This window comes from Notothenia rossii, assembly GCF_949606895.1.
Source record: "Notothenia rossii genome assembly, chromosome: 10".
Taxonomy (NCBI): domain Eukaryota; kingdom Metazoa; phylum Chordata; class Actinopteri; order Perciformes; family Nototheniidae; genus Notothenia; species Notothenia rossii.
In genome coordinates, this window is record NC_136908.1 from 46,069,615 (window position 1) to 46,094,763 (window position 25,149).

Consider the following 25,149-nt stretch of genomic DNA (forward strand, 5'->3'; position numbering starts at 1 on the left):
TTGCTGTCCCTTGGTCTTTATCTTTCTGTAATGTGAAAACACATATTTCACTTGTTGATAGGTTAAAACGGATGAAGTTTTTAAGATAAAATGTATAATGCACCACCTCTAGGGTTCAGAAATTAGACATATCCTACGGGAAATTAATACCCAATGACATACATGTAACTGATACAAGAACAGGACTTTCAGGACTTTCGGGACTTTCAGGACTGCACATTCTTGAAATCAATATCTGTTGGATCACCTGACACTAAATATCCTTATTCAGTTCAACATATTCTAATTTGTTGCCAGGGTTCATGAGGGACATAGCCCTCTTCAAATGGGCATTCAAAAACCCATTCACTTTGTTTTAATTTTTAGAGTAAATTACTTCTTGCATACTCTCTCAGTCGTTTAAACTTACCACTCATGATTATGACATTAGTGTATTTTTTATTTTATCGCAAAGTACCACTACTTAGCATTATATTAAATATGCACTCTTTCTTCCCTCATCTGTATGGTTATAGCTATAGTTTTAGTGATTGGATTTTTACCGCCATAAAGATGTACAGCAGCTGGTGTATCTATCAACAAACACAACAGAGTGTCCTTGAGAAGAAAAAAATGACCACCCAACTGCTCAGTCAGTTTAAGCAGAACTCCATAAAAAAGACATCTGCTTTAAACACTTTAAACAACTTCTATTATTAGATGCGAACAAAGCACTTGCAGGTCAGACTGTGGAACGTCTGCCTCCAAATTAACATAAAAGTAGCTTTTTTGACTTTCAGTATGCACTTTCTTTACTATTGCAAGCTTTGTCAGGAAATAAGTGTACAGCACTCTATTGTGTTTGAAGGTGTATATATATATATGCGTCATGGACCATGGTAGTATCCATTTTTTTGTCAGGGGTGATTGTTTCAATGATTAGGCTAATGATTTATACATCATCAGGTCAATACTGTCAATAACCTCAGTGCTGATTGGGCGTTGATTGGTGAGGATACATGCTTATTCTGTGTGTGTGCACATGCAGGGATATACCTCATAGGTTTACAGAATGTATTTTAATTTCAAGCTATTGTACAAAACTATTTAATATATATAGTTACCTATGTTTATATGTTCACTAGATTGGTATATTAGAGAGTATTCTAATTGTATTCGGTTTATTTTTTATTGTTAAGATACACCTGAATATAGGTACTCTTTACTGATAATAAGTATATATTGTTATCTATCTATCTATCTCTCTATCTATCTATCTATCTATCTAACTAACTATCTATCTATCTATCTCTCTATCTATCTATCTAACTAATTATCTATCTATCTATCTATCTATATATCTATATATCTACCTCATAGAGCTGATCTTTAAACCATTGCTTCCTTATGTCCAGTGAGCAGACAAAATATATTCTTTCTAGATAAAAAAAAGTATGAATCTATAATTGTAGATTTTCTTAACTTGATGTAGTGCAAAACCAAATTACATAATTGAAAATGCAGATAGATACAGAACACATCTCTTTCTGATGAGGGGATTTCCCTTTGACTGACCAGCAGATTGTTGGTTTCCCACATGAGAGACCAGCATCTGATCGTGTTTGTCTGTCCACAGATTCCCAGAGACCAACTGAGCTTATAGGCCTCACACACGCTCACATACATACAAAGAGGGTCGGGAACTCCAAATATAGAAAAGTCACAAATAGAGTTGATATTCCATGTGCAGGCTGGATTACAGTGGATATTAGTGTATGTGAGTCTGTGTGTTTGTGTGTCCCCTGGGCACAAGTGTCTGTTCCCACGACCTGCCCTCCATCCGTTCTTCCTCCTCTCAATCCTTCCTCCCATTCATTGGCCAGTGTAATCAAACAGGGGCTCGTTGGCAGGAAAGTGAAAGGGAGTCTGACCGCCATTATGAAACTGAGAGTGCATCTGTCTCACTGTCATCTCAGGGCTGATCAGTCAGACATCTGCAGCGCTGGAAAGTACAACTATTTAAAGTACTAAACTTAAGTACATGTTTTTGCTTGCTTATACTGCTACTCTCCTTCATTTCTGATGGAAGAACTGTACTCTTTAATCCACTTGATATATCTGTTATAGCCTATAGATACTAGCTTTCAGTGGTTTCCAATCTTTTGGACAAAAAATGCTCCTTATGCATCAATGCACTTATATTCAAAATCCAATAATTTATTATATTGTGTTATAAGTTAGTCACATCATTACTTTTTTTTCTGCAGCAATAGTACTTACTCTCTGCTGTTTTTCTTACAAATAAAACATTTTTTATGTACAATACTGAACATTAACAACCCTCAGTTTGACTCCAAATGTACAGTATATTAACAATACACAAATGTATGGTTCAAAAATAGACAATTCATCCGTCAAATGACATCAATAGAATCATTTATCAGCTATCTCCCTGTCTTTACTATGTCTACAGTGACACATGTAGACAAAAAGCTTTATTCTATTAGAGGATGGTGGGTGGTGATTTGGTGCTATTGCAGTGCACAAATGAATACTGGCTGGGTTGAGTCATCCGATTCACCTCCTGATTATAGCCTGCAGTCAGATTGACATGAGGCCTGTGCATTGTGAAGTTAGTATTCAGTGTCAAATACGATTATACGGCATTGCCAGTACCATAATTAGAATATACTGCTCAGCTTCAATGCTTCCTGATGTATTATTGAGCCCAATCATTTTGTCTTGTGAAGCATTGTGGTACCTTTTTAACAATCTAAAAATCCTCTGTTTCTGCACCATATTGGGACAGAATAGGTGTTTTGTGAGTCTTGGCCATGAAAGACACTAACTGACATTTGAAAGAAGCCCAACATTTTTCTAGAGACTTAATAGAAAGATGATTTGCATTTGTTTTTTTATCTTTTACATCAAGCTGCCTGTGGAGAGCTTTTAAGAAAACAGCTCAATTTAATAATTAAAACTTGCTTTTTGCAGTTTTATCCAAAAGCCTGAGTAGGAGGTATAGAGTCCAGCACGCTCAATGTCATCAAAGCCTAGTCCGGAGCTATTTATTTAAGAGCTGATGTTGTTGACTTTGTTTGATATTTGACTCCCGAATGAGCTTTATTTCATTGTCGTGTTCCCTACGAAAAAGGAACCATGTCCCCAGAAAAGGACTTTGTGTGCTTGAAGGGCCGAGACAAATGGCCATGGAGAATGATGCTGAAACAAACCCAACTGTCCTGAGGGCAAACACACATAATTGAATTCTTAAAACAATTGTATCATCCTCTAGATAAAAACATTCACATTCAGCTTTTATTTTATTTTTGTATTCAGCTTTTCTTGAAGTTGTCTACTTCTGGAGATTTGAGTCTGTATTTACACAGCATCCAAAGACCTCCAAATCAGCTTACTTGTGGCTTGTCTGTTTAAGAGAGCCATGAAATAAATCATAGTTTGAGTCATAAAAGAGTAGAAAAAACAGATATTTAGCGTGTGTGTAAACACAGCCTAGGCCAAAGAAAAGAGCGGGCTGAAGCAGTCCAGATGTGAGGGGACTCTGGGCAAATCACATGGAGGTACACCATCTCCCATCTCTGCTTCTTCCTGCAGACTATGCAAGGCTTAGGCCTGCTATGGATCATTACCCACCCAACCACCCCCCCCTCCCCTGTCTTACACACCAATGTGCACACACACATCACACACACACATACAGGCACACTTACTCTTTATTTACCCTTGCTGTCTATCTTCTTGTCTCTATCGTGTGTTTGGGCCACCTTTCTTTTCTTTTTATGACGATTAATCGACCCTCGTTTTAAGACGCCCCCCCCCCTATTCCCCCCCTCTCTTACACACACACACACACACACACACACACACACACACACACACACACACACACACACACACACACACACACACACACACACACACATCAACATCATCATCATCTTTGTCTTCATCATCACCATCATCATCTGGATACCAGCCGCCGGTTCTCCACTGTTGCTTATACCCCGCACACACACACACACACACACACACACACACACACACACACACACACACACACACACACACACACACACACACACACACACACACACACACACACACACACACACACACACACATCTGGAAACAGTCAGAGCGTCTACATACACGGGGAGGGGGCTCCTCTCTCTCTCTCTCTCTCTCTCTCTCTCTCTCTCTCTCGGTATCACTGCAGAGCTGCAGGGGCAGCAGAGGCAGAGAAGAGAGGGCTCTAACTCCCGATCAGTGAGACACAGGCAGACAGACAGGCAGGCAGCAGGAGAGCAGACAGACAGGCTCATACACTGACTGACAGAACCACCGCCGGACCATCATGGACTGGATCAGGACAGAGAGACCCGTCTCCGGATGAGACAGGACGGCCTGGCTCCTGTGTTTTTGGGGGGACTCTGCCATAGATACGTGGAATAACCGACAACCTATTGGGAGATTTAACCCCGTGCTACCCGTGATGGAATATTTACACTCTTCTAATTTTCTCATGTTTCTCCTCTTTTCTTCCTCCTCCTTCTCTTCCTCCACCTCCTCGTCTTCATCCTCGCACATTTTGACACGCTGCTGAAGATGCGCACGAATGCGTCTTTTGCGCACTTCCATCATAACCGCCACTGACAGCGCCCGTGCTTTATAACCTTTTGAAAGCTTCTTTTTTTTTAAGACAACAAGGGAGAGGAGAGTGAGAGCGAGGTGAGAATTGAATTGAACGCGGTGCTGGTCTCATGTTTCTCGCCTAGGGCCCGGATGTACCGAGAGATGCACCGGTGCGTTTTCCCGACCGGTTCCGCCGAAAGCTCCCTCTTTTTTCTCGCCTTCACCTCCATCATGGGGATTAGGTAATATTCACTCCATCCGAAGACCCCCTCCCCATAAACAAAAATAACGGAATACCCAAGACTGTCCGTGTCAGACAGTTATTTCTTCTTTTGCCCCCCTTTTTTAATTTTTAATTTTTGGGGGCTTTTTTTCCTCGTTATTTTCCCTCCGCCTCTCCAGCTTTTCCCCCTCTCTCTTCCACTCACCTATAGGGATAACGCCGGACTACATTTATGGTAAATGAAAGCAAAAACATGTACATCCCGGAGGACACCCTTGAGAACCATCAAGGTATGTGGTGTGTCTTTTTTATTTATAACTGGCAAACATCTTGTAACTGTGCATGAGAGAGGGAAGGGGAGAAGGGAGGGAGCAGAGAGGTATGATGATCTCGAGATGGGGATGGGATGGGGAGAGAGGAGGAGGTGGTGGAGAGAAGGTGGGAGGGAGGGAGAAAAGGAAAGGAGTGTTTGCTCTTTCCTTGTTTTCAACAGATGGACATATCTCTTTCCTCCACTTCCCCTCTGTTTGTTTATCTCCTTTTTCCTCGCTTTGCGCAACTTGTGCCATCACGCAACAGGGCTGCAGGTATACACATGGATGAGGCCTTTTCCTGGCTTGGTTTTGGTCCACTTGTTGTTTTTGGCAGGCCTCTCAATAGGAGATCTGAGGCATAATGGGTGGGCAGTGGTCATGTATAGCCAACAGGCAGTTGTGGGCGAGGAGCATTATTGTTTTAGACACATTTCCCCACAAAATGACAGCTAAAGCGTGTCCTCGCAAATCTGTTGGCAGATCTAGCGTCTCCAAGGCATTTGGGAATAAACTAAACTGCTCTCTGCAGTTTCGTTGGCCAAATGTCAGAAATGATCACACGGTGGTCGCCAAGGAGCAGCAAATTTAGCAACAGCAACCACCGAAACGCGCACTCGATCACCATCGATCCTGCCTTCTCCTATAATCAATAATTGTATTTGTCACGTTTTAATCAAAGTTTTTGTGTCTCCTTAACAGCAGTGTGCGAAATAAATCGCAATAGGAAGACAGGTGGCAGTAGGGGGGTCTGCAGGACTTATGTCTGCTGAGAATTGGGTTGATGGTGGGCTATTTTGGGGGGAAGGCAGCGGAGGACAGTGAGGGTGTTCAGCCAAAGACACGACCGAAGTGGCGACTTTGTTTTAAGTGCTTGAAAAAAAAAGCAATACATGCGAATCAACATCCAGGACTGTGGTGTGTTTGGCGGGGAGGAAAGGGTCTGTTTGCATTGCGCAGTATTACGCGTCGCTCCTTCCACCCACGTTGCAGAGAGCGGAGCAACGCACTGCTTTATGGCCTGCCCGGAGCTTATCATTCGGCAAAGGGCTTATTTATCCGATCAACATTATCTTCCTCATGGCCATCATCATCGTCGTCGTCGCCTTCGTCCTCCACTTCCATCACAACCACATACCTCTGCCTTGGCGACAGGTTCCATAGCAACAGGGGATGAGGAGAGGGGTGGATATGTGTGTGTGAGTGTGTGTGTGTGTGTGTGTGTGTGTGTGTGTGTGTGTGTGTGTGTGTGTGTGTGTGTGTGTGTGTGTGTGTGTGTGTGTGTGTGTGTATGTGTATGTGTATGTGTGTGTGTGTGTGTGTGTGTGTGTGTGTGTGTGTGTGTGTGTGTGTGTGTGTCTGTGTGTGTGTGTGTGTGTGTCGCAGCGAAGCACATCCACTAACAGTTTGTTTCGAGGAGCAACTAATCATAGGTTACCTGCAGCAGCTGCCATCATGTTCACACAGGTTAAAGATAGGCATCTTAAACAGAAGCATGAAGGGCAGGTGTAAGACAGATCACAGTTACACTCATTGCCATGATGACATCTTAATTCATTATTGTCATCATCAAAAATACCCTTTTAGTCCACGTTTACGAATAGAAGTAAGGGATAACATTAGTTTTATAATGTCTTATTAAGTAGACCAACTTAAGTAATCAAGACGATCTTTAATTCTGATATCCAAACCACTTGCAACATAGCAAGAGACAAGTTCGGTTTTCTATTTTAAATATTTGATCACTTTACTAATGACTCTTCAATTCAACATGAAACAAAACACCCAATCAGCAGGATTATTTAAGCCTTCAAGTTGATAGCAGAATGTCTTTGTTTAACCTTGTAATTTAAGTATTGTTAAGGCCCAGGTTTAGGAAAATGTGTAGCAAATGAAGCTCAGGCTGAAATCTACTTGGGTGGTTTCAGCACCAAGGACAGTTCATTCTTCATGTGTCTATTGACAGCTACATGACAGCTATTGAGGAGTTCCAAAGACAGACATTGGCACTGATGTATTACTCTTGTCTCGGTCTAATAAAGGTTTCCATATGCTTCAGCTCAGGTATTCAGTGTATGACAAAGCCTACATTACCAGCATCCAGTTGCATAAGTCATAGCAGACAATTATTGTTTAAATCTTCCTGTATTATTATTTGTATGGATGAATAATGATGGCACACTTCTGTATTGGAGAGACCATGTTTTGACCAAATGTGACATTTGCACTCCAACCCTGAAGCCCTTTGACGTTGTTCTGTAAAAGGCCCTAACTTATTTGTGGATGGACAAAATATAAAATATATATTCTCCTTGAGGGATTAAGGGAAAGAAACGCCTGATTGCACCGAAAAAAGAGTTATCTTGCCTCCTGTATAATGTCACAGGTCCTGGTACCTCACACCAGATGTATTCCCTCTACGTTATCAGCCAGTCTCCATCTTTACATGCACTCCGTAATTCAAACAGATTTGATGTTACACATGATTGCACTCAATGCTCATGTTCTCTAAATGAACCAATTATTCTGTATCTGCATACATCTGACTTCTTACGAATGAATAGTTGTGCCTGTGTCTTTAAAAGGCTTACCCATGAGCATAAACACCACCCTAATCACACACACATCATTCTGGTGTAGCTTTGAACCAAAGGCCCACCTGTGGCTTCTCATGTCATTGTATGTAGAGCAGGGAATTTATTTGAAACACACACATTACAACATCAGTTTACAGCAGTGTAATCAGTGGCTTGATTTTCCCTGTGGGCATTGTGCCAGAAGCATGATACCTCCGTCAGGGATATTAATTGGTTTCCGATGGTTACCCCGGGGTGCTGGCCACCTGCCAAATCACCTCACGCTAATGACTCCACTTGATGCTCAAATATTCCATTGAAGTCACCTCAAAAGACTTGTAGGAACAACCACTGATGTGTTCACTTTATATGGAGCTTCTCACACAGAGCTAATGTAATGTGCCTGCTTATGTGGCTGCAGAAGCTATTCAGCAACATGCAGTATAGAAAAAAACGTCCCTTGTTTAGCTGGACTCAAGCGAGATTCCGTTTTATTAGACAGAGGAAAAAATTATTATAATAGAGAAAATAAGTTATTTTAACTGCAAATTTAAGACAAAACATTTCTAATCAAGTGTTTCTTTCAAATGTGTTTTAATTAGAATTCACATGGTCAGAGAAGAAGTGAGCTATACATCCATCAGATGGAAATCTGGGCAGTTAAACACTAATCTACCCTTATCAATCCAGGTTTTGCTCAATATCAGGCTGGACAACATTCCTGACAAGGTGTAAGAAATAGGAACAGAGAATTGGATGACTTTTGTCTGACTGTGTATATTAACATGGCTGCTTATGGAACCTTTTCTTGAAAAACAGTCAATTGTGTCTAAATATGTATGTAGCCATATCTGTGTATGTCACATGATGATCTATTTTTGCAAACAAACACATATAAAGTAGTTGCGGTGTTAGTGTGTTGCATTTGAAAATTACCTGTTTTGATCAAACAGTATCTTAAATGAACCCCACCTTGCTCACAGAACTAGCCAGCCAGTTGAACTTGCATTTTCACTCACTGAAGGAAGCAAACAAACCTGTTTGTCCATTCACCCACTTGTATTGGCTTGTGTCTGTGAGAAACAGAGAAACAACCAGACACAGTTTCCTTTTTCAGTTAATCTGACTCTCCATGGTTCACAGAGAATATCATCACCTTTAATAATTCAGCGCTGAGGCAGAAAAACTCAAGTAAAAAGGCAGATCTGTTGCCTGTGTGTTGTAACCTTCTCCACTTCTCTCAAATTCATTCAACCACATTCTGCTGCTGGCCACTGAGCTGCTTTACCAGAGGAATTGGGCTTTAGTACTTGTTACTTTGCTAGTTGTTTTTTAAAGGGATGTGGTCATGTAGCTTCACTTTATTGCTGCTTGATAAAAAGTAGCACGTCGTTCGCCCAGCTAATGTTACTTGGGTAAATCTAAATGCTGGGTAACTCAGGGGTTTAGATCGTTTTAGTCCATGGTTCCATTAAATGTATTCTTACCGTCAGTTTTTTGTGTGGTTTGAAGGTAAAAGCTCATGTTACTAAGAATTTCAAAGTTTTAGTGACAGAATTCAACGTTTTAATTTGGTCTAATTTCTCTCATCAGCGTCCTTATCTGCCTCAGTGGGGAACTGTTTTGAAGAAAATAGCTCATAAACCCATTATGGAGAAATACTGTACAGCTGAACTTCTTCTGTTAAAAGCACTTGAGGGGTAACAAGGACAAAGGACTGTTGAACACTGCCCTACACTGTCAGTGCATTATGCTTCATACTGCACACTAATGTGTACATTCAGAATACAGTAGCTTAACTGTATGTGTGTTCAACGTGTCAGTCACAGCGAGGCAGATTTAGTCATGAGCGATGAAAGACCAATCAGCATTGTAGAAGTTTACATTGCGCCTTAGACTGTGTCACGGCTTTAACTTAAGGATGTTACTCAACAGCAGCTGCTCTCTAACATAAAACACCAGCTGAGAGACAAAGAACACACTGAAGTAAAGGAATAGTATAGGGGAGGTGTGGTGCGAAGGAGACATCTGAGAAGGATAGAAAATAAGAGATTTGGAGGGAGTACAGATGAAGAGACGGAAAAGAGGGACGGAGTCAAAAGACGGGAGAAGAAACAAGAGGGCAAACGGATTGAGAAAGAAGAGGGAACTATATGAAAGGAATAAAAGGATGAAATGAGCGAGAAACAGAGTCCAGAAGGAGGGCCAGAAGGATAGAGAGGGAAGTGAGGAGCTCAGGAGGAGGAGAAGGAGGGAGGATTATCCCTGACTCTGTCTTGCTTAAGCCTCTGGTTGCGTATTGGAAATCTATCCAGAGGCCGTCCTCTGCTCTTAGAGCACCATCAGGCCTCAGTCTTCATTTCTGGGGGGACAATACGCCAACACTGGAGTGTGTGTCTGTGAAACAGGGAGAAGGCTGCCATTGGCCGCCTGCCCATATGCATTGTGTCTGCTTGGCTGCCTCCATCTGTGTGTGTTTGTGTGTGTGTGTTCTAGGTAAGGCACATGCACACTTGTCCAAACTGAGCGGAGATTGCACACACACACACACACACACACACACACACACACACACACACACACACACACACACACACACACACACACACACACACACACACACACACACACACACACACACACACACACACACACACACACATTTGAATACTTTATTTGGTTCCACAAATTATATTACATAAGACAGGGAATCAAATATATTGGGGCTAAGCAGCACAGAACACTTAAGGGTACATATAGCACCTCCTTCTTCACACGGCTAATCTGCCAATAATAGCTGAAACAGAGCAATATTTGGCAATTTGTTTGGCTTTTCTCTTTGACATTCCAGCAATTCTCAGACCAATCATGGTGCATTTATATACATGGCCAAGACTTCCGAATATAAGTATGCTATATCTACACTTGTACCCAAAGCTGGTTATCACATCGAGCAGTGTTTGGTATTTGATATACTTGTCCAGGAAAGTCTGGTCCATGTACAGGTCAAAGGCACAGCCTACTTCTAATATTAGCACCTCCCTGTGGTTGGTGTCAACAAAAACAACATCAGGTGTATTTGGGATGTTAGGAAAGACATCATCGGTAAAACCAAACCATTCTGGTAACACTCTAGCGTGCTTGTACATTGCTGCGCTAGATGGTAAGAGGTTTTGTACCGCATCAGACACAATGTCCACAATACGGTCATGACGGGCTATGTACAGGCGTTTGTATGCATTACATCCATTTGTTATGTGTACAATAGATTCTAGGCGTTGTTGTGAATCCTGATGGTTTAAACAGAATGGAGTGTGAATGTGAGGGTACCAGGTGGACAGATTGTACTTAGTGGGTAATACCTGCAGTCTTGCTTTGATGGTAAATGTCAGAACATCCTCACCAACAGCAGCGTTCTTAAACACTGAGTGTGAGACTGAGTGGTCAGCAAACCCCAAACAGGCTAGCTTTCCCTGTAGTCACACACACACACTCAGTCTATTGATCTGGCTGAGGCCACCAGCGGAAATAATGACTCCAGACCTGTAGCATCCTCTTTTATTCTCCCTCTCTCCCTTTATCGCTCCACCCCCTCTCTCTTTTCTTATTATCTCATCGTTCACCTTAGGTAACCCTTAGTTTGTAGCTGTTTGACTCTGAAACAACATTTTGATGCTAAAGGGCCTGAACATCCTCTGAAGATCATTGCTGAAAAAGAGTGTTAAGGCTAGTCTCATCCAATTCATTTTGTAGGATTTTTCCACATGGGTGCAAGGGCATCATTTTCAAACAGTTTTACGGTCTATAAATACTGGCTAGAAATCTCCCTCGACAGTGTCCTTACTCTCCAGCAGCCATTATCAAGATGAAAATTGATTAATCGTTTTATCTGAATTTTGGCCTAAAGCTGGCAATGAGAAATGATAATGTTTCCTGAAAAGGAGCTAGAACAGAAGCTCAATCAAACATAAGGCAGGTAAGGACACAACTCGTTTGAATGAATATGGAAAGCATGGTGGCCAATTTCTTATTTCCAGGGTTGTGTTCCTTCTCAACCTCGTATATTCCAAAGATCTATATAAACTTGGTAAATATTTCAGTCTTACATGTCGTTGACATGTTTCACGTGAACCTTGTGACCTCCTTAAGGATATGTGTTTAGAGGCGGCCCTCCCATATCTGCTCCTGTTTGCACAGAAAACAACTCTGTGACGGTGTGCATGGTGATGTTTCCCAGGTTACAGGAGAGGATGAGAGCTGAAAGCAGTGTATATTATTCATGCCCAGCCATGCATTTCCCCCTTCCGTCTCTATCTCGTCTGTCCTCTCATCCTTTAGTTTTCTCGCCATGTCACAAAGTGTCTTTCCCGGTAGATAATTTGCTTCTCTCTTTCTCTCTATTTCCCGTCTTCTCTCCATCACTCATCCAACCATTCGGAGTTTCAGGGTTTTTCAGTCAGTGAGACCACATTTCCTTACTTCTTTGATTAATCAGCCCATCTGCAGCCAGTTAGATCCAACCACAGAGAGACATGATACAAAACATAATTTATCGTCCCAAAAGGGAATACTGACTGTAGGCTCAACACACGGAACACAAAGTGGACAACCCACAACTCCATTATGGACAAGAACAGCTTATATGTTAAGGATGCATTTAAAAAAAAAAAAAAAAAATGAAGTCTAAGTTTAAAACCTTACATGATTCCCCTGCATCTTGTTCTGTTTTAATATAAATTGCTTAACTTAATGAGCTTTATTGTAAAAATAATAAAAATGGTTTTCTATGTGTTCTTTGCATCTTTGTTACCAGACTGTTAGAGTCACATCCCCCTACTTTTCAAACCTGATTTTGGGAAACCACAAAAAAAACCTCATCACTGTTTTTGGGGAGGGGCTTTTTGACCTTCAGCAAAAATAAACATATATGTTAACGCCTAAAAACAAAGAATTTCTGATTTCATTCTGATAATTGACTTTACCAAAAGTGCAGTAGATAATACATGTTCTGTATTAGATCAATTTATAGTAGTGTTATAAGGAAGTGCATACACTGTATCATTGACCTTTGGGGCAGTGGTAAAAGACTATAGATCTTATCCCTTTTTCTCTCCTTATCCTGTACATTAGCCTGTGGTCTTCCTAGCTGAGTGCTAATAATTACACCGGAAACAAAGATAAACTGTGATCCCACTGTCGGCCTGAGAAACAGAATGTGGTATCGATGGTTCACTCAAGAAGCTGGAAACGTGTCAATTTGTCAATAGTTGTCATTCACTCATCAATCGGGTGTCCCCTCTCCAAAGAAGCAATTTCACTCCTGAAACAAGCGGTGTTTTTGAAACCTGACAATGCCTCATGGATTATTTTAAGCGCTTGTCAAGCTCTTAGGTTTTTGTAAGTTTGATTACAAACGTACAAACACTCTTCCTTCCACGCTCGGAGACAGCCATCAGCCTGGGTTGAGTCTTGTTCAGTCAGCCGACTCTTGAAAAAGCTATATATAGATAGATTTCTAAGATTAGTCTTCAATCACAGTAAGGATCAAAGTTCTGCTATTTTTACTGAAAGCTAAATACGTTTTATTGCAGATCTAAGTGCAGATCAATTGACTTGGCACTGCTTTAACCTCATTTTAAAAATAACGTTGACATAAATAAATATAGACTTGATGTGGACTGTGATGGATTACATTATTGGAAAGTGAGTTTCAGGAGTCTACGAATTGATTTTCTTCTCCTCAGTGGTACATGGAAGTTGACATCACGTTTTCTTCTGGTTTAGCTCCGCCTACTTCAAACCACGGAGGAACATGCATATAATCAGTCCAGTCATTTTGTCTAAAATATACAAACTGTTGTTGAGAATCTTGTTCATGGGCAGTTGGACCCAGTTGCTAAGAATATCATTAAGGACATAGGTCCTCAGGGCCTTAAATGTACTAAAAAGTGTATGATCTTAAGACATACCATCTCTTACAATGTATTTTTAATCAGGCTGGATTGGAAAGAGGTAGAGATAAAGAGAAAGGGAGGAGGAAGAGTTAAATGGATTCAGGAAGAGAGGTAACAAAGGTTCAGAGGGGAAGGAACGTCAGTCACCCTCAGGCTCTCTGCAGGAACCCCATTTCTGCACGACAAGTCAGATGTGTGTGCTTGTTTGTGTTTCTGCACTAAACACTGACCCGTCTCTCTAAGAGGAAATGAGTCCCTACAAGACACTGTAACCTGTCGTGCAGCTAATTGAAAGCGGAAGATCCGAGTTAGACTCGCTCTAAGTGTGTATTTTTCCTAATTGAAGAACCATAAATGATTCTACTTCATGAAGGGCAGAAGTATTTTATAGTACCATGAGTGCATTTATTTTAAGCCTGGGTGTCCCAGCGGAGAATGAGGGATTTTGTCAAATTGAAGATATGGAATAGCGTCTCTTATTCCGAAACAAGCTGCGACTGATTGTACACAACAAAAATGGTGGTGTTACGTGTATCTTTTCAGCAGCTTGTATTTGTAGATGTAAAAATCTTTTGCTTTCTCTGTGGGAAGGAACATCACACCAAGCTCCCTGAAGAAAGCGTGCCATAAGTGTTCCCTTATGTGTACATACCTCGCAGAGCCTCGCCTGATGGGCCTTTTGTCTCACAGGAAGTGAGGTTCGAAGCACCAAAGGATGTACAGTCATGTTTTTCTATCAGGTTGACTCAATTCCGGCAGTCTTGTTAGTCGGGCCTCTGGTGGGCTTGTCATGGATGAATAGCTGCAATACAGAGAAGGTGGTCTGTCGCTACAGGCCTATACACACACACACACACACACGCACGCACGCACGCACGCACGGACGCACGCACGCACACACGCACGCACGCACGCACGCACGCACGCACGCACGCACACACACACACACACACACACACACACACACACACTGCTGTGAGCATCACCCAGCTGGATGTAGCACCCAGGCAAGATAGATTTAAACAGTGGTGCACCTCTGTGTATTTGTTTGTCCGTGTGTGTGTTTTATTTGGCCTCTAGGTGCAGCTAAGAATCATGGGTACAAAAAGTCTGTCGTGTAGCCTGTGGCACCAAGCACTTCCTTTTTGCTTTTCTTATTAAAGACCCAGATAGGAAAAGGATAATAACACTTCTCCATTAGACATCTTTTCGAAACACCAGCCTGAAAACCCCCAGATGATATTACATTTTCTCCTCCAGTCCTAAAATATTTAAAGTTACAACTTCATGCAACCCTGCCTAGAACTACCCGCATGGGAAATGTTAGAACGTTTGTGTTTTTGAGTGTTTATGGCAAGATTAAAGTTGCTCTCCAAACTCTTTGTCCCAGGCTTTCTGTTGAAGTCTCAAGCCCAGTCTGTGATCACCCTAACGACATCACAGAGGTTGTTTGGAGTCCCTCTAGAGACACTGTACAACTGCCTTCACAGGCTGAGTACTCTATGACAAGTAATCCAATCTTCTTGTTTAAAGATTACGCATGTTGGGGGTTTCCATTTCCTGTAGTGTGTTCTATAGGTTGTTGTGCATGTAAAGGGTCTGCAAAGGCTATCATTACTGTGTTCCCAGAGGGAGTTTCTCTCCAACAATAATGCAAATTAAAATGTAAATGTGAAGGAATGTGGGTATAACAAAATACATTGGTGATAAACGAAACCGTTATATTATGGCTTTCAAAGAGAAAAGCAAGCACACTCGGAATAAAGTATTATTTTATTTTTAAAAAACGTTTTCAGATTTCACATCACATAAACAGCAAATCCCAGCATGCATTACGGCTAAACCATCCAATTATCGAGCTGAGGATCTGTATACGTCAGTTTCCGGTTTCGTTTATCCCCGATGTATTTTGTTATACACACATTCCTTCACATTTACATTTTAATTTGCATTAAAGTATTTTGTGAGGCCTTCTAACATGTTTTTAAATATAACTAGGGTTGTAGTTGAAGAGTTTGTAAATTAACATGAACCGAAGCTGTTGCCTGGCAACTTAATCGCACAACGTCACGTCCGTTAATTCCAAATCCACACGCATGGATTATCATCGATTTAATACATTAATGTAGCCTTTGTTTCTGCTAAAAGAGGTGTCGACCAGCTGGGGAGACAAGAAAATCGGCGTAATCGAGTGTGACTATTAAAAAATAAATCATTATTATATTAATATTGACAATAACAACCGACCTTCGGGGTAGCATTTGCTTGGCATTTCCGGTTATTTCTCCACTGGTTAACATGGGTTAACAATACCGTATAACTGTCACGTTTGAAGGGACGAAATCGTGACATCTTCACTTCTCCCAGCATGGTAAATCGTCACATGTTCACGTCTTGCCTTGATATCGGGTTGTGTACGTGATAGGCTAAAGGGCGGGATATCTCAAAGCGATGGACCAATCATAACAGTGCCGGCCAGCTAACCAATCAGAGCAGACTGGGCTCTGGTTTCAGACAGAGGGTGAAAGAGGTGCTGCAGCACAGGCAGTATGAGAAAAAAATAAAGAGCTTTTTGAACATTAAAGCATGGAGACATGTCCCAGTAGAGACACTAAGTAAGGATATGAACCTGAAAATGAGAATATTTGCACGGCTTAGTATGGTATAGTTAGGCCTTGGTAGGCCAGGCTCACTTTATGCTGCGTTTCCATTACAGTTTAGTAGCTGGGGCAGTAACTATAGTAACGCAGTGTTGGCGGAGCCGTGACGTCATCTTCAATGCGAACCACAAAACCAAGCACTCAGAGCTCACAGCTCCTCATATCTGTTCAGAAACTAGACAAAAGTTAAAGACGTACAAACCACAGACTGTCTGTGTCATGGTGAATAGTCGCTGGTTTATTTATGTCTGTATAGGCCGTTGTTGTGAGTGTGGACGGTCGGAGCATATACAACGTTAGCTTTCTCCATTCAGAAAACACGCATTTTAAAAGGTTTTTTGCCTGCCGTCTTGTCTGCAGACTTGTCAAATCATTAATTCATGGTTTTTACAAACCTGTATCAGTATGTTGTTACTTCAGCATCATTTTGAAACGTGTATTACAATTAAATCACGTTAAAATATGTTCATTTTGTTGTAGTTGTAGCCCCCTTGCCAGCGATTCTCTCTGACCATTCAGCAGTCACGAGTGTTTACGTCACTAGTTTAGCATATTCAGCCCAGTTGTTGGCCCGGTAAGAACCTATATTTTGGAGGGCCAGAAAAAAGGCGAAAAAGTAGTCCTGAGCCGGAACTACCCCTTGTGGAAAATCAAAAAAAAACGGCTGGGTTTGGCACGGCACGCTTAAACCGTGCTACGCGCTGCAGTGGAAATGCGCCAATAGAGTCTCTGTAGCTGCTGGCATGGTTCTCCAATAGGGACATCATGAAAAAAAAAGTCTCAGGGTGATGTAACCTCTCATTACTTTGATTAAGATATGTTGTGTTGAATGGTATCCATGGCAACAAGCACCAGCCAAGTAGGTACAGTATCTCTGAAAACACAAATAGTGAGTTTATGATCTTTTATGATTTCAGCCTTTTCATCTGTGTGTCCTTGCCCTGTTCTTTATTTTTCTGTTGATCTGCTCAGTGTGCTCTCACTGCATTTCTGTTGCATTCTGGTCCGTGCTTTTCATCAGTGGTTACCATAGTGACCAGGGCTAACCTTAGAGAGGATGAAACTAAGGTTAGAAGGAGAGTTTCCGGGGTTTAATTCCTGTCTCTTTCCTACTTTGCAGGGTCCTTTTATCAGTTTTTCTATTTCTGTCCTTTTGCTTTCCACCTCATGACTCTTTCTTTATCGGAATGTGTGAGTTTTGTGCGTACTTCCTGTTTCCCTTTCTTCCTTTACTCTCTTCTTTCCATCCCTCTATTCTTATCTAGATAAGGGTTAGGTGTTCCGGAATGTAATGACCCAACTATATAGGCCATTAGAGTGTCCTTGACTGTCTATGTGTGTAAATGAGTGTGTGTCCTGCTATCCCATCTATCTAGGCCAGTCTTGATGTGTGTGCTCCACGGACCACCTCCCTACAGACCACATTGTATGTGTGTGTGTGTGTGTGTGTGTGTGTGTGTGTGTGTGTGTGTGTGTGTGTGTGTGTGTGTAGGGGGGTTAGTTAGTTAGTGTATGTCAAGCAGTCCACTTCCCAAAAGACCAGACTCACTTTCACACTCTGGAGTCATAATGGCTAAAACAGGCTTGTTACAGGACTCCTTCTACTGTGTGTGTTTCCATCTCCTTAGCTGCTTCTATAACCGTCTCCAGGAAGAGGAGGGGGTTTAATATGTCTGGTTTAACTATTCAAGGGTGATTTTATGTGGTTGTATGGATGGCAATGTCTCTCCTTCTGTCGTCCGATCGGTACGCCCCACACTTAAATACCTCAATATCTATCAGATAGATTAACCCTAACCCAGATGATGAATTCTATCTTCTTTGGAGATCCTCTGACTTTTCTTCTAGTGCGACCAGGAGGTTAACATTTGTAATTTGAACTCAAATAGCTTGATGACTATTGGGAATAACCATTATATAGATCCCTAGGGAATCAATTCAACCATGCTTTGCTAGTTGCAAATTAGCATGCTGGCACTTCAAACTAACACTAAAAATCATTAACTGGTAAGCAGCACATTAGCAATGCCATTGTTAGCATGTTCGTTTTTTACAGTTTAGCATATGTGTCTAAGGTTGCTTTCACACAAAATCAGACGTTGCAGCTTTAAGTGCAGTTAACCCTAACCCAGATGAAAGAAAACGTCTTCATGCCGGCCTTCCTCCTTGCACAAAATTGATTCTGCATCTGTGTATGTGTGCGGTTCATACGAAAGTCGCCCGGTATGGAAATGAGCGAGTGAACACACACTCCATTTCTGCCGACTGGACCGTGACGTTAGTTCAGACGTAACTGTGGCTATTTCTCTTGGTGCATTCACACCTAGTCCGTTTTATGGTGCGCACCAGACGACCGTTTGTTACATTGTTTCATTTTTCAGAAGGTTCTGTTTGCGTTCACACGTGCAAAACTCAAACGGACTATAAACTTTAAACACAAGTCATGTGCACGGAAATGCTGTCCAACCATTGGTCAGACATTAAGGGGGTAAAAACGCAAATCCCGGCAATTTCTACCGGAGCCTCCGCCATGGAGCATCGGCACTTTCGGCAGGTTATTCTCATGCTGCTTGTTACGACCCGCCCCCTACTTAGTGGTAGTGGCTCGTAGGGAGACCCGCAACATAAAATAAAACACGGCAAACACGCAGCATTAAACGGCGTCTTATTTATTGCAGACACAACCGTACTCACATGGCCAACCGGCAAATGAACAAGGGCTGGAGGACAGGAAAAACAAACAAAAGGACGAAGGGGGCCTGGGCCAGCCATACCACGGGTCGTAGGACCCAGAGCTTCCCTCCGCTACACAGAGGTCTAACAAATCTCTGCGGGAGAAAATAAAGCCACGAAAACCTACACTACCTGGTCCTCCAGAGTAGCCTACATAAGACACACAAGTAACACAGGGGATCTACAGATCCTAAACAGCAGAGTGAGGTAGTCCACGGACAGTCTTCCGGAATCTGGATAGGGAAGAGACCTCTTCTTCTTCTTCTCCTCCAGCTTCTCCTTTTTAAGTCCCCAGCTGAATGTCATTAGGACACCTGGGGGAGGCAGAGCCAGGGGCGGACCAGGTGTACCTGCGCAGCAGAGAGACAGAGAAAAGCAACACAAGCACGTAACACTGCTGTTAATCTGGAGATCAACAGACACTAGCGGCCCGCGCATATGATTATATAATCAGACAACGTCTGTTAAAAAATATTATAACACATATAGGCTAATGAGAGACGTTCTGCAGTAAGGAAGGGCGTTTCACCGACGACAGGTGTTCTTACTTTTATGTAGCTGTCGGAGAATTTTTACTTTACACGACACAACACTTCATTCTGCTTCGCTCTTTAACTAAACAACCGCGGATGTCTTGAAAGACTATTTCGCTAAAGATTTTGAAGATATCCGCGTTCTTGTGACACTTAAATACTACGCTTCCTATGTTTTGGTGCAGACTGCGCTCACACCAGCAATGAACCGCTCCAGAGTTCGCAAGCAAGCGCTCCGAGACCACCTATTTTAGGGTGCGTTCACACCTTCCTTGTATAGTCCGGTTGAATCGAACCCTGGTGCGTTTAGCCGCTTGGTGCGGTTCATTTGGGTCGGTGTTAACGCAATTCGAGACCTTTTAAGTGAACTAAACAACCGGACTCTGGTCCACTAAAATAGGTGGTCCCGGAGCGCTTCCTTGCGAACTCTGGAGCGGTTAATTGCTGGTGTGAACGCAGTCCGCACCAAAACATAGGAAGCGTAGTATTTACGTGTCACAAGAACGCGGATGTCTTCAAAATCTTTAGCAAAAGAGTCTTTCAAGACATCCGCGGTTGTTTAGTTAAAGAGTGAAGCAGAATGAAGTGTTGAACGTCAACTACATAAAAGTAAGAACACCTGTCGTCGGTGAAACGCCCGTCCTTACTGCAGAACGTCTCTCATTATATGTGTTATAATGTTTTTTAACGGACGTTGTCTGATTATATAATCATATGCGCAGGCCGCTAGTGTCTGTTGATCTCCAGATTAACAGCAGCATGAGAATAACCTGCCGAAAGTGCCGATGCTCCATGGCGGAGGCTCCGGTAGAAATTGCCGGGATTTGCGTTTTTACCCCCTTAATGTCCGACCAATGGTTGAACAGCATTTCCGTGCACATGACTTGTGTTTAAAGTTTATAGTCCGTGTGAGTTTTGCCCATGTGAACGCAAACCGAACCTTCTGAAAAATGAAACAATGTAACAAACTGTCGCCTGGTGCCCACCTGAAAACGGACTATTAAGTGTGAATGCACCCTAAGCGGACCAGAGTCCGGTTGTTTAGTTCACTTAAGAGGTCTCGGATTGTGTTCACACCGACCCAAACGAACCGCACCAAGCGGCTAAGCGCACCAGGGTTACGGCCCGTCTACACTACAGGCATTGAAAAATGCTTTCAACGCTTCGCCCATTCACTTGAATGGGGTGACGTAGAAGATTTTTAATCTTCGCCGAACTGCATTGTGGGGAGCATGGCATGGCTTTGCAAGCATCACGGCCCATCTACACTACAGGCATCGAAAAATGCTTTCAACGCTTCGCCCATTCACTTGAATGGGGTGACGTAGAAGATTTTTAATCTTCGCCGAACTGCATTGTGGGGAGCATGGCATGGCTTTGCAAGCATCACGAGCATCTATCGGCATCAAAAGTTGACCAATGTTCAACTTTTGAGGCTTGATGCTTGGCATCAGCCAATCAAATCCCGTTTATGCAAATCCCGCCAGTGCAAGTGCAGCCAATCAAACCGCGTGCAAGCTGGGAGAGCCAGACCGCAGTTCATTTCCTCATATTCCAAACGAGATATTACGGTAAGAAATCACCCGGTTCTTTACGACCAGAACTATTTACCGGGATACAAACCGGAGGAACCAGGCATGGAGGGAGGTGGCAGAGACAGTGGGTGAAACTGGTAGGTTTTTCGCCTGTTTAGAGAGTTTATATCCAGTTTACTTCGTTTTAACATTGCTATTGCTTTGTATGTCGTGGGCGGGAGATTCATGTGATTGGTTGATGGTCGCGTTGCTCGCAAAAAATTGCCAAGTTTCAGACACGCCCAGCTTCAAGATTTTTTGATGCCTGTAGTGTAGAAGGGCCGTCACGAGCATCTATCGGCATCAAAAGTTTGAGGCTCGATGCTTGGCATCAGCCAATCAAATCCCGTTTATGCAAATCCCGCCAGTGCAAGTGCTAGCCAATCAAACCGCGTGCAAGCTGGTAGAGCCATTTCCTCATATTCCAAACGAGATATTACGGTAGCAAATCACCCGGTTCTTTACGACCAGAACTATTTACTGGGATACAAACCGGAGGAACCAGGCATGGAGGGAGGTGGCAGAGACAGTGGGTGAAACTGGTAGGTTTTTCGCCTGTTTGGAGAGTTTATATCCAGTTTACTTCGTTTTAACATTGCTATTGCTTTGTATGTCGGGGGCGGGAGATTCATGTGATTGGTTGTTGGTCGCGTTGCTCGCAAAAAATCGCCAAGCTTCAGACACGCCCAGCTTCAAGATTTTTTGATGCCTGTAGTGTAGACGGGCCGTTAGATTCAACCGGACTATACAAGGCAGGTGTGAACGCACCCTCTTCTCCCCCGGTCCTTCCTCCTCTTCTTCATCTCTCCTTTTTCTTCCATCTCCACTCCCCCCCACCTTTTGTCTCCGCTCTTCTTGTGTTCACATCTGTGATTTGTATTCTAGATCGATATGTCTGAGAGAAAGAGAGAGGGAGAGAGGGGAGAGATGGTAGGTTTTTGGGGGATTGGCCTGGCGCCTGTGATGTCATCAGAACAAGAGACGCGACATCGTCTGTTGTCATGTCAACCAAAGAGAATATGCTCATAAAGAGAGACACAGATAAAAGGAGGGGATAAGGAAGATAAATAAGGATAATATGTGTAACATTTAAATATTCAGTCTTCATGTTATACAGCCTTACCTCAGCCTTTGCTGCTGCTGTTAAACATCTCCAAATGTCACTGTTTTCAGCAGAGCATAGTTGGTCTCCTGCGTGCGTGAGTCTGGGTAGCTGTGAGATAAAGTTGATGATTAATGACGTTACCTCAACGTGGCAGCCGGGTAACCATGGCGATATCACTTTAAACAAACATGTTCCATCAGGGACCACAAGAAAAAGGGGGAAGGAGAGAGGTATGAGGAGATTCATTGTGATTGTCCAGATAGTCTGCGTTTAGGCAGTGGAGGTCATTATACAGCCCAGACCTTCATAGGGTCACCTCACTCAAATATAATGAATTGCTACCATGTTGGGATAAAATGACATAACTGCTTTTCTATTTGTTACTGGAACTGTTTCATGGTCACTCATGTATTGAGTGATTCAATGTCCTTTGGTTCTGAAAGCTGTTATAAAACCCACATATGATTTGAAGCAATTTCTGCCCCTCCATCTATTCCTCATCCTTCTGATCACCTTTTCAGTTTATGTCTGCTCGTCTGTGGTTGGCAGCAATCTTTTTCTGCCTTTTTTTCGCTTCCGTCCCTTCTCTCTCTTCCTCCGCCTGCTATGAACTCTCCTGTTTCCGTCCCCCTAGTCTTTCGTTAATGAAGCAGAGATCTGCTTGGGGCCATTTTCCTCTCTATCAATATTCTATGCCAATTACCAGGGTTGGGTTATTAACACTGACACAGGGAACCATGTCGCACTGCTCAACCCTCTTGTTACCTCGCGCACACACACACACACACACACACACACACACACACACACACACACACACACACACACACACACACACACACACACACACACACACACACACACACACACACACACACACACACACACACACACACACACACACACACACACACACACACACACACACACACACACACACACACACACACACACGCACGCACGCAAGTATGTACAAAATCACTAAGTACACAGTGTCTCAGATACACACACAGATATTTGTGCATGAGTGAGGTCATGCATCTTATCTCCCTTTAGTATGATTTAACTGTGAGATTAGATGATGCATCTGGGAAAAGGCGCTTAGTATCATTGATAGGGAGACCCTTAAAGGACTGCTAAAAAATACAAGACAAGGGTTATCATGTGACTGTTCTGCTTGAGTACTGACTACTATTGGCTGTGCAGAGCCAGAGCTATTAAAATACACGGTTCATTTAAAGTTACAATCTTTACGATCATCAGCACATATGGGAAAAACATTTATTTGCAGGTCTGTTTCTGGATCTCATTTCCCATAGTTTGAAAGCATTTTTGTCTCGTTCATAATCCAGCAAATCCAAGAGCTTATTTTACTTTGCATCAGCCCCCACTGTTTTACCTCTTTTGAAAAGCCTTCATACAGTATAGTCTATGGACTTATTTATTTAAATACAAATCATGGAGATTATGGGGTTAATCGTCAACATTGGCCTTGTGCTGGATCTTCAGAATTTTCATTTATATAATTTGTTTTAGTTATGGAATAAGGAATAAACAACCTGTTTGTTGTCTTTACTTTTACAGTGACAGAAAGGTTACAGAAAAATTGCTAACCGATGACTCTTGCCTTGCACATTGTAGCGTTCCCTCAAGTCTCTCATCTTTCATAACAGTGTTTAAAAAGAGACCCCAGGTTTAAACCCCTATATTGCCTGTTGTCAGTAACGAGAGAGATGTTTACGTGCCATTCTTCTCTGTGGCAAAGCGTATATTGTGTCAGATAAAGATACATAAACGCTGTACTTAAATAGCTACTATGCTAATGTTACCCCAGAATACCACCTGGTTTCTAGGTAGGTTGACTGAGCGTCTCTTTAGCTTTCATACAATTATATCCTAATGTTCTCATGCCGACAAAAGCCCAGTGTAGCAGCAGTGTGATAAATGCTAATTTCCCAAATGTAACTTATGCTATTGCTAATTATTGCCAGTGCTAACAGCTCTACGTGACAGCAGGCAGTCAAGTGTTAATGGTACAGGAAGTTATGTCACAACACAGTAGGGATGATTGCAGCACAGATGTTGAGTTTCTTGGTAGACTGCTTCCTGAGGTGTTTTTCTTTCCTAAGGTGGGTTGGGACCTGAAGAAATAAAAATAAAATCAGTGGTCTTTCAAGCACCCTCACCGCGGGATCTGAAATAGATTGTGCCTAAATATGGTCGCCTTTTCCTGTAGGAATCAGCCTCATTAAGAAAAGCACATCATTTGTGATAAACTGCAACTAGTGAAGTGCTTTAAAGAGGACCAGGCCATGAAAGGATGTCCTGTTCATGGCTGGTGTCATGTAGCAAAGAAGACATGAAATCAACAATCTGTAAATGCTGGAACAACCAGCTTGTTTTCAGGGGGAGCCAGCCTTATTTTTTTTATCAGCCAAAATCGGATCGACGCAGCAGTTGATTGGGTCAACGTACACACATAAAGTTTTGGATTACTGTATTTTGGAACGACACATGGACATGGGGAATTACTCAACATGCTAGTCAGAGCTAATATTTTAGTATTTCTGACATATGGAGGAATCTACAGAAAGAAGTCCCTCAAATCCTTGGACCCATGTTTTAATCACTGCCTAAAATTCTTGAAACGGCTCAAATGTGTATATGTTATATAATGACATCCGACGAGTTGCTTCTTTTAATATCGATGAACTGCTTTAGCTGGAAATAGTACAATGTTGCTAAAAGTAGCCAACATTTCCATATTTTCTTACATCTGTCATGACATGCAAGCTCAAAGGGGTATTTTTAGCCAGTATATTGATTTTGTTTTACTTTTGTGACAATC

The 25,149-nt window shown here is 42.3% G+C and overlaps 1 protein-coding gene across 29 annotated transcripts in view; it reads left to right on the forward strand.

Moving 5' to 3' along the window:
• The window catches only part of cacna1c (calcium channel, voltage-dependent, L type, alpha 1C subunit), a 213,472-nt gene that overhangs the window by 8,317 nt on the left and 180,006 nt on the right, over positions 1-25,149 (forward strand). For 4 of the 29 annotated variants that reach the window (XM_079653902.1, XM_079653911.1, XM_079653912.1 and 1 more), the window contains exon 1: positions 4,224-5,145. The exons of the other annotated variants lie outside the window; for them this stretch is intronic. In XM_079653902.1, the coding sequence (XP_079510028.1) occupies positions 5,088-5,145 (58 nt within the window). In that variant the 5' untranslated portion in view covers positions 4,224-5,087. Of the gene's footprint in view, positions 1-4,223; positions 5,146-25,149 lie in introns of those variants that run through there. 29 annotated transcript variants of the gene reach the window in all.